This window comes from Nycticebus coucang, chromosome 17 (assembly GCF_027406575.1).
Source record: "Nycticebus coucang isolate mNycCou1 chromosome 17, mNycCou1.pri, whole genome shotgun sequence".
In the NCBI taxonomy this organism is placed as follows: Eukaryota; Metazoa; Chordata; class Mammalia; order Primates; family Lorisidae; genus Nycticebus; species Nycticebus coucang.
In genome coordinates, this window is record NC_069796.1 from 80462383 (window position 1) to 80477279 (window position 14897).

At 40.9% G+C, this 14897-nt stretch overlaps 1 protein-coding gene and 1 pseudogene across 1 annotated transcript in view; both read left to right on the plus strand.

Moving 5' to 3' along the window:
- The window catches only part of FAF2 (Fas associated factor family member 2), a 91554-nt gene that overhangs the window by 54485 nt on the left and 22172 nt on the right, over window positions 1–14897 (plus strand). The window contains exons 3-5 of the mRNA XM_053567257.1: window positions 6151–6285; window positions 9994–10070; window positions 13480–13618. Coding sequence (XP_053423232.1) covers window positions 6151–6285; window positions 9994–10070; window positions 13480–13618 — 351 coding nt within the window. The remainder of the gene's footprint in view (window positions 1–6150; window positions 6286–9993; window positions 10071–13479; window positions 13619–14897) is intronic.
- Window positions 7925–8680, plus strand: LOC128569147 (AN1-type zinc finger protein 6-like; annotated as a pseudogene).

Sequence of the window (14897 nt, forward strand, 5' to 3'; positions counted from 1 at the left end):
CTACCCCTTTGAGCCACAGGCGCCACCCCATCCTCAAACTTTTTAAACAGGGGGCCAATTCACTGTCCCTCAGACCGTTGGAGGGCCGGACTATAGTTTAAAAAAAAAAATATGAACAAATTCCTGTGCACACTGCACATATCTTATTTTGAAGTAAAATAACAAAATGGGAACAAATACAATCACACCACCTCATGTGGCCTGCCGGCTGCAGTTTGAGGACCCCTGCTCTAGGGGTTTGCCTGCCAAAAGCATGACTTGATCTTCTGGCATGATGCCTTCCAGTGACTGGGACTACAGGCACCCACCACAATACCTGGCTATTTTTAGAGACAGGGTCTCACTCAGCTCTGGGCGACCATCTCCTGGCCAATCACTTCAAGGGTATATAGCTCCTGTACTAAAAGCAGCATGTTGGCAAAAGCAGCATGTGGCCCCCCACAGCCACTGTCACAAAGAACCAGATACCCTTTTGATCTCTGGAATTACTACTTTAAATTATTGTACTATTTTAATAGGGTGCTGGATTCCTGATAACATTCCTAAGTGATATTTAGTTATTCAACACATATTTTTGAGCAGTTAAATCCAAGGCTCTGAACAGGATTAGTTCCCTACTCTCATAGAGCTTAATTCTGGATAATTTCAGTTTATAATAAATGATGAAGAGGGGCCTGGTGTGGTGGCTCATGCCTATAATCCAAGGACTAGGGAGGCCGAGGCAAGGTAGATTGCCTGAGCTCAAGAGTTTCAGACCAGCCTGAGCAAGATCTAGACCCTATCTCTAAAAAATAGCTGGGTGTGGTGGTGGGTGCCTATAATCTCATCTACTTGGGAGGATAGCTTGAACCCAAGAGTTTGCAATTGCTATGAGCTAACAAGCCATGGCACGCTACCAAGGGTGACCCAGTGAGACTCTCTCCCAAAAATAAATAAATTACATTTTAAGAAAAATGGTGAAGAAAGCGAGTATAGAATATGTAGTAGAGAAGATATGGAGAATTATTTCAAATAGGGTGGTCAAGTACAGCTATTCTGATGAGATTAACATTTGAGTTGACACCTAGATAATGAAAAGAAATGATGACTATGAACAACTTGAGAGAAATGCATTTCAGGCAAAGGATATGGATGATTTTCAGTGTGATAATTTGTCCTTTCCTTCTTAGATTTTCTTCTTTTATGGTCTTACTTGGTCACCCTGGGTAGAGTGCCATGGAGTCAAAGCTCATAGCAACCTCACACTCCTGGGCTTAAGCAATTCTCTTGCCTCAGCCTCCCGAGTAACTGGGACTACAGGCGCCCACCATGATACCAGGCTATTTTTTTTGTTTTTGCAGTTTCTGGGCTGGGCTGGGTTTGAACCCGCCACCTCCAGCATATGGGACTGGTGCCCTACCCCTCTGAGCCACAGGCGCTGTCCAATACCAGGCTATTTTTAGAGACAGGGTCTCACTCAGCTCAGGCTGGTCTTGGATTTGTCCAGGCTGGTCAGGCAATCCATCCACTTCGGCCCCCAAGAGTGCTAGGATTACAGGCGTTAGCCATTGTGCCAGTTTTTCTATTTTTAGTAGAGACTTCTGCTCAGGCTGGTCTCAAACTCCTGATTACAGACATGAACCACCACACCCGGCTCCTTGTTAGATTTTGATTTCATGTGTTTGTTGACTTGATAAAATGAGTTGAGAAAGGCTGGGCATGCTCATACCTGTAATCCTAGCACTCTGGGAGGCTGAGGCAGGTGGATTGTCTGAGCCAGAGCAAGACCCTGTCTCTGAAAATAGCCAGGTGTCGTGGTAGTCCCAGCTACTTGGGAAGTTGAGGCAGAAGAATCACTTGAACCGAAGAATTTGAGTTTGCTGTGAGCTGTGACGTCACAGCACTCTACTGAGGATGACAAAGTGAGACTCTGTCTCAAAAAAGGCAAAAAAGGCAGGGTGGGGTGTTGAGAAGCTTAAATAGCATAGAAATTATCTGTTCCTTAAAGATTTTTTTTAAACTTTATTCAATTTAATATGAGGGTACAATATTTAGGTTATGTTGTTTTCACTTCCAGGGGCAAAGTTCCATTTGTAGAAGAGCCCCTCACCCAGGGGGTGTGTTATACACCCTCACAATGTGCACATTAGCCTACATTATGCCTCATACCCTCCCTTTATTCCTTAAAGTTTTGAAAGAAAGCATGAAAACGTGTTTTTGCCTGTTCTCTATTAACTTTATCAGGTTTCTACCCACTTCTGACATTCATAATCTGTTTCCTACACCTTTCTTAGAAAAGTGATATGCTTTCGGCGGCGCCTGTGGCTCAGTTGGTAAGGTGCCGGCCCCATATACCGAGGGTGGCAGGTTCAAACCCAGCCCCGGCTGAACTGCAACCAAAAAATAGCTGGGCGTTGTGGCGGGCGCCTGTAGTCCCAGCTGCTCAGGAGGCTGAGGCAAGAGAATCGCTTTAGCCCAGGAGTTGATGGTTGCTGTGAGCTGTGTGATGCCACGGCACTCTACCGAGGTCCATAAAGTGAGACTGTCTCTACAAAAAAAAAAAAAAAAAGAAAGAAAGAAAAGTGATATGCTTTCTCAGAAAATGCTTCTTTGAGATTTCAGTTTTTTCTGCATAGAGCTATACAAAGCAAGTCTTTCATTCTTTGCATTTGTGCTGTCATCTCATTCATAATTCTTTCTTTTTATGATGTTTATTTTCCCTTATTAAAAATAAGACTTACTGGAGACTGGTTTGTTTTATTCTTTGTTCTGTTCCTAAATGTCTATATTCCTTTCTCATTGAATTGTAAAACTAGGGGATGACCTGAAATTGGCCAAACTGCAAAGTTTAAAACCAACTACTAAGTTTAGAGGGCAGGTGGCCTCTTTTGACTCTAGCTACAGTTTCAAAGGGTTCCAAAAAAATCACCCTTGAGTTTGATAGTGCATTGGAAGAACTTACTGAAAATTGTTATAGTCATGGTTACAGTTTATTACAGGGAAGATATACAAATTAAAATCAATTAAAGAAGAGCCTCAAAGGGTTTCAAACATGAAAATTGTATACTCTTCTCACATTCCTATTGTAGATGTGTGACTATGTACATGAACTACACCCTGTGGATTTTGCTTTCTGCAGTTTTGGTTACTTGCATTTAGCTGCAATTCAAAATGTTAAATCAGAAATTCATAATTTTTAAATTGTACACTTTCCTAAGTAGCCTGGTGAACTCTCATTCTGTCCTACTCCAGCCTGCCTGGGACATAAATGTCCCTTTATCCAGTGTCTGTCTGTCTTTCTCTTTTTTTTTGTTTTTTTGGAGACAGTCTCACTTTGTTGAGACTTTGATAGAGTGCTATGATGTCACAGCTCACAGCAACCTGAAACTCTTGGGCTTAAGCATTTCTCTTGCCTCAGCCTCCCAAGTAGCTAGGACTACTAGGTGCCTACCACAATGCCCAGTTTTCTTTTCTTTTTTTTTTTTTTGTGACAGAGTCTCATTCTGTAGCCCTCAGTAGAGTGTCATGGCGTCACAGCTCAGAGCAGCCTCTAACTCTTGGGCTTAAGTGATTCTCTTGCCTCAGCCTCCCAAGTAGCTGGGACTACAGGCACCCACCACAACGCCCGGCTATTTTTGTTGCAGTTGCCACTGCTGATTTAGCTGACTGGGGCTGGGTTTGAACCCACCACCTTCGGTGTATGGGGGCAGTGCCCTACCCCTTGAGCCACAGGTGCTGCCCGCCAGCTATTTTTTGGTTGAGTTTTCATTGTTGTTTAGCAGGCCCGGGCCGGGCTCGAACCTGCCAGCCTCAATGTATGTCACTGGCATCCTACTCACTTGAGTTACGGGCGCTGAGCCAGTGTCTGTCTCTTTGCTGTAACACTACCCACCTATTGGTCCCTTAGTAGCCTAAGCCATTATTAGATCAACTGTCATGATAATACAGTACTTTTGTTCACATAACCCTTGTTTTACTTAATGGACCCAAAGCTCAGGAGTAGTGATGCTAGAAATTTGGATAAGCTAAAGAGCTATAAAGTGCTTCCTTTAAGTGAAAAGGTGAAAGATGTCAGTTTAATAAGAGGAGAAAAAAATCGTATGCTAAGGTTGCTAAGATCTATAGTGAGAACAAATCTTTTATCTTTGAAATCGTAAAAAGAAAATTTGTGCTAGTTTTGCTGTTGTGCCTCAAACTGCTAAAATTACAGCCACAATGTTAAGATGGAAAAGGCATTAAATCTGTGGATGGAAGACTTGAACAGAAATGGGTTCCTGTGGATGGCAGTCAGGTTCATTACAATCTGCTGTTTCAGGCACCCACTGGGGATCTTGGAATGTATCCCTGTAGATAAGGGGTGACTGTTTTATTATAACCAACCAGAGAGGCTCACCTGAACTTCAGTATGTTCAGAATTTTTACTGGGGCTTCATTACATAAGCACGATTGATTTGATTGGCTGCCTACATTGTTGAACCCAAATCTTCAAGTTGATAGAGATTAAGTTATCCAAAATCCCCACTCGTAAACTACATGGTTTGTCTTCTTTTTTGTTTTCATTTGTTGTTTTGGGTTTTGTTGTTATTTGAGTTTTGAAACAGGGTCTTGTTGTGTTGCCCACACTAGAGTGCAGTGGTACAATCATAGCTCACTGCAGCCTCAAACTTCTGGGCTCAAATGATCCTCCTGAGTAACTGTAACTGCAGGTGCACAACACTACACCTGGCTAATTTTTTTAATTTTTGGAGAGACAGGGTTTCACTGTGTTGCTTAGGATGATCTTGAACTCCTAGGCTCAGGTGATCCTCCTGCCTTGGCCTCCCAAAGTTCTGGTCTTACAGGCGTGAGCCACTGTACCAGCTGTGATTGATTTTTCTGCTGTAGTCAGCTTTCACCTATTAACTATTGATTGTCAAGCTCCAGCCTTCATCTGATAATAAAGACATTCCTGTTAGCCCGCAAGGGTCCTCAAACTGCGGCCCGTGGGCCACATGAGGTGGTGTGATTGTATTTGTTCCCGTTTTGGTTTTTTACTTCAAAATAAGATATTTGCAGTGTGCATAGGAATTTGTTCATAGATTTTCTTTTTAAACTATAGTCCAACCCTCCAACGGTCTGAGGGACAGTGAACTGGCCCCCTGTTTAAAAAGTTTGAGGACCCCTGCATCAGGTATTCAGGTATGTCATGGATTACTACCTTGCAGAAGCCAAAGACAAAGACCAGACTTTTCTCTGGGTAAGGACACATTTTTTTACAACACTGGGACAAATATCCATTGTCAGGGACAGAGTTAAGAAGGAAATGAGTTCTTAAAACTGAATTATCAGCTATCTGCCAAGAGTTCTGTTAGTATCTATCTATGGCCAACTCATTAAAGTTTCAAAGTAACTCTGAGAGATATTCCTTCATTTTGCACTTGAGGAAACTGAGGCTTAAACTTTTCTGAGTGATAGAACTAGGATTCAGACCCAAGTTTCTGTATTCCAGGGCCTTTCATCAGATTCTACTTGTCAGGAGTGCTTTGTTAACTCCAGGTGCACTGTCCACATTGTATTCTCTGCACAGCTTTTCTTGGGATTGTATAGTGGAGCATTTTATATCCCAGCTACTCTAAATAGTACATACCATTTGAATAAAAGCAGCTTGCTTGCTACATAAATGTAGCTTCCAGACAAATCCTCTGGTCTCCTCTATTGTGTTTAAATTCTGGAACCATGACCTAAATTGCTTCCCAGCAGGTTAAAAGGTTCTGTTTGTTTGTTTGTTTGTTTGTTTGTTTGTTTTAGAGACTTGAGTCTCAGTTTGTCACCCTCAGTAGAGTACCATAGTGTCACAGCTCACAGCAACCTCCAGCTCTTGGGCTTAGGCGATTCTCTTGCCTCAGCCTCCCGAGTAGCTGGGACTACAGGCACCTGCCAAACGCCTGGCTATTTTTTGTTGCAGTTTGGCTGGGGCCGGGTTCAAACCCGCCACCCTCAGTATATGGGGTCGGTGCCCTACTCACTGAGCCACAGGCGCCGCCCAAGGTTAATAGGTTCTTAAAAATACATTCAAGAATCTTTTTGGTGTATTAACGATCATCGTGTTTGGAATGCCAAATAGTAGTTACCTCATCTCTTCTGTGTTGATTTGAGCATCATTGAAATTCTTGCTACTGTTTTCCTTCCCAGGCTGCTGTACAGGACAGACTGAATGAGCAAGAAGGTGTACCGAGTGTTTTCAATCCACCTCCATCCCGCCCCCTGCAGGTTAATACAGCTGACCACAGGATCTACAGCTATGTTGTCTCAAGACCACAACCGAGGGCAAGTTATTTTGTGGCTGGAATTTCCTCTTTTTTTATTTCATAAGTTTGTTCACTTAGTTATGTTGATCTCTTTATGATACAAGTGAAAGAAATATTTAGAATATAAATCTGTTAGTTAGACCTGTCCCTTCAAATATATAATTTTGCCTTACTCAGTGAATTGATTGAGAAACTATTCATTTTTTTCTTTTTCTTTTCTTTTTTTCCTTTTCTTTTCTAGTTCAATCACCAGTGAATCATTTTTTTCATTCTTTGCCAATTATTTGGAGAGTGTTTTCTGTTTATTCAGTTCTTTATTGCCTCAGTTTATTTAATCTTGAGCTACTTCTGAAGAAAATTAGCCTTGAAGAGATAGTAGCAAGAAGGTGGTTCACTTAAATTGAACAGGTATTTGAGAGTACTCTTATAACCTGGCATTTTGCTATTGGCATATAGACATGAATAAATAGCCAGTCTTCCCATTTCAAATTCAAATAGTCTGATTCAAATTCAAATTCTTATAGTCTGATTAGGGAAGATAATCAGATGTATGTGTGTGTGTGTGTGTGTGTGTATAATGACCTGTAATGAACTTCTTGGAATTTCTTATCCTTGGTGTCTTACTTACCTCTTACTTGCATTTAGAATCCTAAGAAAGCATCCCTTTAACCTTGTAGAAGTTAGAATTTATCCCCATCAACATACCTTTTTGTGGAGTACTTTACATTTAAAAAAATGTTTCTAAGTAGTTGAGGTACTCTGAAGTAGAGTAGAAGGGCAAGTTCCTATGTGAGCCCTGGGGCTCCAGAGCTCCCTGACCATGAACACAGAAAGAGTCTCGGGTTAATAATATATGATGTCACTGGGTGCAGTGGCTCATGCCTGTAATCCTAGGCACTCTGGAAGGCTAAGGCAGGTGAATAGTCTGAGGTCACATGTTCAAGACCAGCCTGAGCCAGAGCGAGACCTTATCTCTAAAAAGAAAAAATAGTCAGGTGTTGTGGCAGGCGCCTGTAGTCCCAACTACTCGGGAGGCTGAGGCAAGAGAATCGCTTGAGCCCAAGAGTTTGAGGTTGCTGTGAACTATGACTCTCCTATGGAGGGTAACAACAAAAAAGAAAAGAAAATAATATGGTGTCTAAGAAATGCTTTATAAACTAGATCCCCAAGTATGCGCTAGTTTTAACAATAACTAGAGTCAATATTGTTAATAATTGGTATTATTAACTGAGATTAGCAACTATATGAGGATTTTTCATTGTAGTTAATATAAGTATCATTTATGTATAGTTGTCCAAGTATGGTGATTGTGGTTATCTTTCTTGCCATTTCTGTATACCTTTTTTTTTTTTTTTTTGCAGTTTTTGGCCGGGGCTGGGTTTGAAACCGCCACCTCTGGCATATGGGGCCGGTGCCTTACCCCTTTGAGCCACAGGCGCCACCCCTGTATATACCATATTTTGATGTGCATATCTGAAGATGAAAGAATTAATATTTATCATTTGGGGAGATTAACTTGCAGTTGAATTTGAGAACTAATATAGGTGGTTGCTTGCAATTGAATTTGAGAACTAATATAGGTGGTTTAAAAACATTAAAGCAGATTTAATATAAAAAGTATGTGAGGGAGGGGCTGATGGCAGCAGGGCCAGAGGAAATAGGGGTTCAGCGGCCTCACCTCTCCCCATTCACCGGCAGTGCCTAGAGGTGGCAGGCAGCGGGTCAGGCAGAGAGAGCCGCCGCCAGGTGTGTAACAGAGAAACATGGCTCAAGAAACTAATCACAGCCAAGGGCCTATGCTTTGTTCCAGTGGCTGCAGATTTTATGGAAACCCTCATACAAATGGCATGTGTTCAGTATGCTGTAAAGAACATCTTCAAAGACAGAACAGTAGTAATGGTAGAGTAAGCCCATCTGATAAGGTCTTAGACTGCCCTGCGTATGGAATCACTAATACGAAATGTGGTACTGTTACAGCAACTTCTGTCAGTAGTCTGTCTGAATCTTTACCAGTTGAGTGCACAGAGGAGTGTCCCAGAAGCTCGGTCAACACTAGACTCTACATCTTCATGTATGCAGCCAACCCCTGTGTCAAATCAGTCGCTTTTATCAAAATCGGTAGCATCTTCCCAAGTACCTCTGTGGATAAAGCAGTACCTGAAACAGAAGATCTGCAAGCTTTAGTATCAGATACGGCACAGAAGCTATCTGAAGAGCAAAGCAAGTCTCTTGAAAAACCAAAGCAAGAAAAGAATTGCTGTTTCATGTGCAGGAAGAAAGTGGGACCTACTGGGTTTGAATGCCGATGTGGAAATGTTTACTGTGGTATATATACCATTACTCAGACGTACACAATTGCTCTTACAATTACGAAGCTGATGCTGCTGAGAAAATCAGAAAAGAAAATCCAGTAGTTGTTGGTGAAAAGATCCAAAGATTTGAATTCCTGCTGGAATACAAAATCCTTTGACCATTGCAAACTAAAAATTGACTTGACTTCTTTTTCCTAGTCATTGGAAATGTAGAGCAATGTATCTTGCGTAGACCTTTTAATCATGCATGTCATCAGAAGAACAGATTTTTGTTTTTGTTTTGAAAATGACTCTGAACATTTATTTCCATTGCAGTTTCCGTGGCTGAAAAGACTTAAACTTTACAAGTATTATCCTTTTTAAGATCATTTTAATTTTAGTTGAGTGCAGAGGGCTTTTATAACAAACATGGAGAAATTTTGGAGGGCAGTGATTTTTCCAATTAATGCATGCGTTAATCTTGCAATTTGTTTTCTCATTGTGTATGTATAGAGAGAGCTTTTCTCTGCAGCACTGTTTCTCTTTTTGATAATGCCCTTTAGGGCACAACTAGCTATCAGTAACCAAATGTATCTTAATCATATGGCTGCTTCTGTTTTTTCATTAACAAAGGTTATTCATATGTAATATAGTTTCTTTGCATCCATTCTTTATTTATGCCTGAATCATTTGTCACAGGAGAGTATGTGCTGATAAGATTCTAAGTTTGTGTGTTTTTAAAAAAAATTTGTTTTGGCTTGGTGCCCGTAGCACAGTGTTTATGACACCAGCCACATATACCAAGGGGGGTGGTGGGTTTGAGCCTGGCCCAGGCCAGCTAAACAACCGCAACAAAAAAAATAGCCAGGTGTTTTGGCAGGCGCCTGTAGTCCCAGCTACTTAGGAGGCTGAGGCAAGAGAATCACGTAAGCCCAGGAATTTGAGGTTGCTGTGAACTATGATGCCACGGCACTCTACCAAAGGCGACATAGTGAGACTCTGTCTCAAAAAAAAAAAAAAAAAAATTTTTTTTTTTTTTTTTTTTTGAGCAAGGGAAGAAAAAGCCATATGAATTTCATTGCTGACTGCAGAGTTCTTTCAGATTATGTTCATAGTCTGTGTGTATATAATATAAAGAATGAGCTGAAGTAATTGTGCTGTGTTTATGTTTATCCACCAGTCTTTGATTAAATAAAAAGCAAAACTGGGGGAAAAAATATATGAAAAAAGGAAAAATGATAGTATTAAGTGAAATTGATCACTATCAAAGACATGGGCTTTTGAGAAGGATGAGGTGGCCGGGAAGAGGGGGCTGTATTGTAGAGGAAGAAAACAAGTGAAAGGACAAAAAAGAGTGAGAAAATTTGAACTAGCCATTTAGTAAAGTATTACTGGTTGAAGGAATTGTTTCTAACTTTGTTTTCCAAAATTTTCAGGGGCTGCTTGGATGGGGTTATTACTTGATAATGCTTCCATTCCGGTTTACCTATTACACGATACTTGATATATTTAGGTACGTACTTCTGCATTTATGTGTTAATAGCATCAGGGTAGACTTTGGAGCTGAAAATTAGACCAGAATTAAGTTTGATGCTCTGTCAATTTTGACTTGCCAATTTGTCATCAGGTTAAATACTTAATCCTGAGCTTTTAATATTGTAAAAATATTTTAAATTGCTCAAACATTGTGACAGATGTCGTGAAATGGAATTGTTTTAGATTAGTCTTACTTACATTGTTTGCAAAAATCAGTCTGCATACGTTTATTGGTCTCCCTCTCTTTCCCTCACCATATTTGCCACCTCTACATTTTTGTTGATCTCTACACCCTTTCCTTTTTAACTACCACTATCTCCTGGCTTCACATTCCTTAGAACTTTTTTCCTAAAACCCCTACTCCTTTATCTCACTGCTCACAATTCCAACAAAATCTCTTGGCTTTGTGATTTCCCACCTGCCATAATAGTGGCACCTCTCTAGACACTCGGTCTATACCTTTCACTTTGCCCTGGCAACCCCGGGAACCCTTTTGTATATACACCTTACTTGCTTCATACTTTCACCTTCCTTCTAGCTTCCTTCATGTACCAATCCTTGAAAGCTACAGAATGCCCAAAGCTAGAAAATGTTGAGTGGGACCCAACTTCTTGGCACGAAGTGTATCTCATCTAAAGCCCACCTGGCTTTACAGAGAACTAAAATGTTTAGGGGCATCCAGGCCAGTAGATGGGGCTATAACATGTGACCTGGACATTGCATGCCGGGGAAACCTTACCTCCCTCCACATATGCAACCATCTTTGGCCTGTTCTAGGGAACAGAAGCTGGAGGCAAAGACCCCACAGCTGAAGTGTGAGGGGCAGATTAATAGCTTTTACATTGGCTTTTTATGAGACTGCCTGCTTAATGGCATTCTAACTTTAGCACAATTCTTAATGGTCACCGATTAATTGCTTAGTACTCTTTCCATCCTTGTTTTATTTAAGAATGAGAATGTAGGCTGGGTGCAGTGGCTCACTCCTATAATCCTGACACTGTGGGAGGCCAAGGTGAGTGGATTGCTTGAATTCAGGAGTTCGAGACCAGGCTGAGCAAGAACGAGTCCCCATCTCTAAAAAAATAAATAGCTGGGCATTGTGGCTGGCCCCTATAATCCCAGCTACTTGGGAGTGCTGGGCATTGTGGCAGGCCCCTGTAATCTCAGCTACTGAAACTCTTGGGTTCAGGTGATCCTCTTGCCTCAAGGATCTTGCCTCGAGGCAAGAGGATTACTTGAACTCAAGAATTAGAGGTTGCTGTGAGCTATGATGCCATAGCATTCTACCAGGGGTGACAAAGTAAGACTCTGACTCAAAATAAAAGAACGGGCATATGTATATATAAACAACTATACACCCATCTAAAAGAAAAAACAAGTATTTTCTAGCAAGGGAGAAGGGAGGGTAAAGTGATTGGCGGGATCTCACCTAATGTGCACAATGTGAGGGTGTTGAGCATGCTTCCTGGGTGAAGGGCTCAACTACAACTTAAACTTTACCTTTGAAATAAAAACAATGTAACCTAAACATTTGTACCCTCATACTAATCTGAAATTTAAAAAAAAAAGGGTGTAAAAACCTTTAAAACCAAGATGATGAAAGAGTTGATGTCTCAGTTTTTTTGGTTTTGTTTTGTTTATTTGTTTGTTTGTTTGTTTGAAGACAGTCTCACTATGTCACCCTTGGTAGAGTGCCATGGCATCACAGCTCACAGCAACCTCAAACTCTTGGGCTTAAGTGATTATCTTGCCTCAGCCTCCCAAGTAGCTGGGACTGCAGGTGCCCACCACAATGCCCAGCTATTTTTTGTTGCAGTTGTCATTGTTGTTTTAGGAGGCCCGGGGCCAGGCTTGAACCCACCAGCCTCGGTGCATGTGGTTGGCACCGTAACCACTGTGCTACAGGTACCAAGCCGCATACCTTTATTTTTTTAAAAAACTGATTATCCCAAATTGTGTAAGCCATGACAGTATATCGTAGGGAGAAACTAAATGTTACAGCTGTTGCCCATTCACCAGAATTTGAAAACTTAAAGAGATAATCTTCAAATTTTTTTTTTTCTTTTAAAGTAGCCAAAACATCATTCTTCTAAAGCACAGTGGTTCTCAACCTGTGGGTTGCGACCCCTTTGGACTGTAGTAAAGGCATTAGGAAGGTTGAGAACCACTGTAGGACCTGTAACCACTTCCCCATGTACACTATATCTTACATTATATGTTTTTAATTTGCTCTGGAGTGTTTGTATCAGTGAATTTGATTTGATTACTCAGGAAAAATTACAAGTGGATTTATATACACTTGTTATATACTGGGGAATTTGTTGAGGGGATAAGGAATTGGCTCAAGATTTGGTAAGGAAAGTGTCATACTTTAGTCACCTTTTCTGTGTTGAAAATTCTTAAAGTAAATGAATATTGTTTGCTTTTCCAGGGTAAATATGCATGGCATGTATTACTAATTTTAATGCAGCTTTATCATCCAAGCAACTTATTTAATGTTATGTAGCACATGGCCTCTGCCTTTGTCTTCTGTAGAAACCCAAAAGGTACATAAAATGGTGCTAGACAAATATGATATGATAGGCTGTTTAGAAACAGATATGTGGTACCATCAGGTAATACATCCTTAACTTTATAATAGCTGCCAGTATTCCACATCTGCCAGTGTACTCTGGATCATTTTTATAACTTCCCCCATAGAAGCCATCAGGCAAAATTTACTTGTCCCATTAAAGAACAAGTAAGTTCTGACAATAAATTCAGAGTATGGAAGTATGAACTAAAAATTCAAAATCCCAGGAAAACAGAAAAGAAGAGAGACAAGTAAGACAACCAGAAGGAGATCCCTGTTCTAGAGCAGCACTATCCAATAGAACTTTCTTTGATGATGGAAATATTCTGTACCTGCACCATTCAATATGGAAGCCATTAAACCCATATGGCTATTGAAGTGTAGCTATTGTGACTGAGGGCTGAATTTTTCATTGTATTTAATTTAATAAAAGTAGAATAGCCACATGTGACTAGTGGCTCCTGTATTAGGCAGTGCCATTCTAGGAGTCTAGGTGCACAGCCTGACCCTTAATCTTCCCTTCCCAACCCTTGTACGTTAAATTTTTCTGCAAAAAATATTCAGGATTTTTGTTTAGTCCACAGTTGGAATTTGTAATCCTAGTAGTTTGCATTCTCCTTGAGCAGGCAGTGGAACAACACTTGTTACTTTGGCTTTTAAGTCAGACTCAAAGGTTTGATGGTCTACTCACAGACCATTTGTCTGCCTTTGTTGCCATGCCTCTGGCTCTGTTACAGGAATCTGTACAAACTGGCCCACTCCATATGCACTACAGTAAGCTGGATTCATGTGATATTTATTCCTTCTTCCCCAGGTTTGCTCTTCGTTTTATACGGCCTGACCCTCGCAGCCGGGTCACTGATCCCGTTGGGGATATTGTTTCATTTATGCATTCTTTTGAAGAGAAATATGGGAGGGCACACCCTGTCTTCTACCAGGGAACGTACAGCCAGGTCAGTGCCACAAACCATATAGATGCCAACTTACTGAAATGGTTCTGTCCTCAAAGGAAATCATAGCTCAGCACTGATCATTTCACTCTTTTACTCAAAAACCTTAAATAGCTCTTCACTGCTTACAGGGGAGAAAATAAATAAATAAAGCCTTTAGCTGGGCCTTCTTGATCTAATTCCAACAGCCTTCTTTTGAGGTCTTTCTGAATTACTTGTTTTCCCATATACCGTAGGTTCCAGCTAAACCATTCCCTGAATACACTTTCTACTTTCCTACCCCTGTGCCTTTGCTTATGCTAGTCCCTTCACCTGGAATGCCTTTCTCAGAGTTTTGCTAATTGGAATCTTGCCCATCCTTCTAGTTCATTTTGCTTTTCTCTTATAACCATTGCTAATTGTCGTGCCCTATCTTGCCCTACCTTGCAATCTAAAATATTAATTTTTCCTTTTGTTCTTCCATGGCTTTTTAAAAAATTTATAGCAGTTTCACATTCTGCCTTATATTAGTTATTTGTGTTCATGACTGGTCTCCTCTACCAGACTGTAAGTCCTTTAAAGCCAAAGCCTAAATCTTGTTTGATCCCTGACAGAATTGAATAAGGACATAGACCATTCAACTTAAGCCACATAGACTTTTGACTGTTACCTCTCAAGGGAGGAAAAATTAGAGTTTTCTGGGTGTTAGACATATCTCTAGTTTGCCAGAGAAAAATATAGAATTAACACTGTTGGCATAGGCAAAGGGGCGATTCTATTCTGCAGCCTCCAGGATTCCTGAATCTGGAGAAAAAGAAAAATATTTACCCTTCCTGCTTTGATTTTCCCTCATCTGCTTTTTCTCATAGTCAGTTTCTTTCCTGGCTGCCCCCACCCCATTCAGCGAACACTGAGCACCTATCATATTACCAGTTGCTGTCCTCAGTGCTAGAGATACAGAGATGAATAAAATGAGCACCTCTCAGATACCCTCTTTACTATGATCATTATCATCATGAGGGGAGACCAGCATTGGCCATTCAGGAAATCTCAGAAGTATGTACACGTAGAAGCATACACAGCAATCTTGTACTCTAGCTTTGTCTTCAGAGATCTTTTAAATCTTGTGTTGTTTAGAATGCCTTTGGGGGCGGCGCCTGTGGCTCAAGGAGTAGGGCGTCGGTCCCATATGCCTGAGGTGGTGGGTTCAAACCCAGCCCCGGCCAAAAAAAAAAAAAAAAAAAAAATAGAATGCCTTTGGGTCCTATGGTCCCACACCACCCCTATTAATGCTTTATTTGTA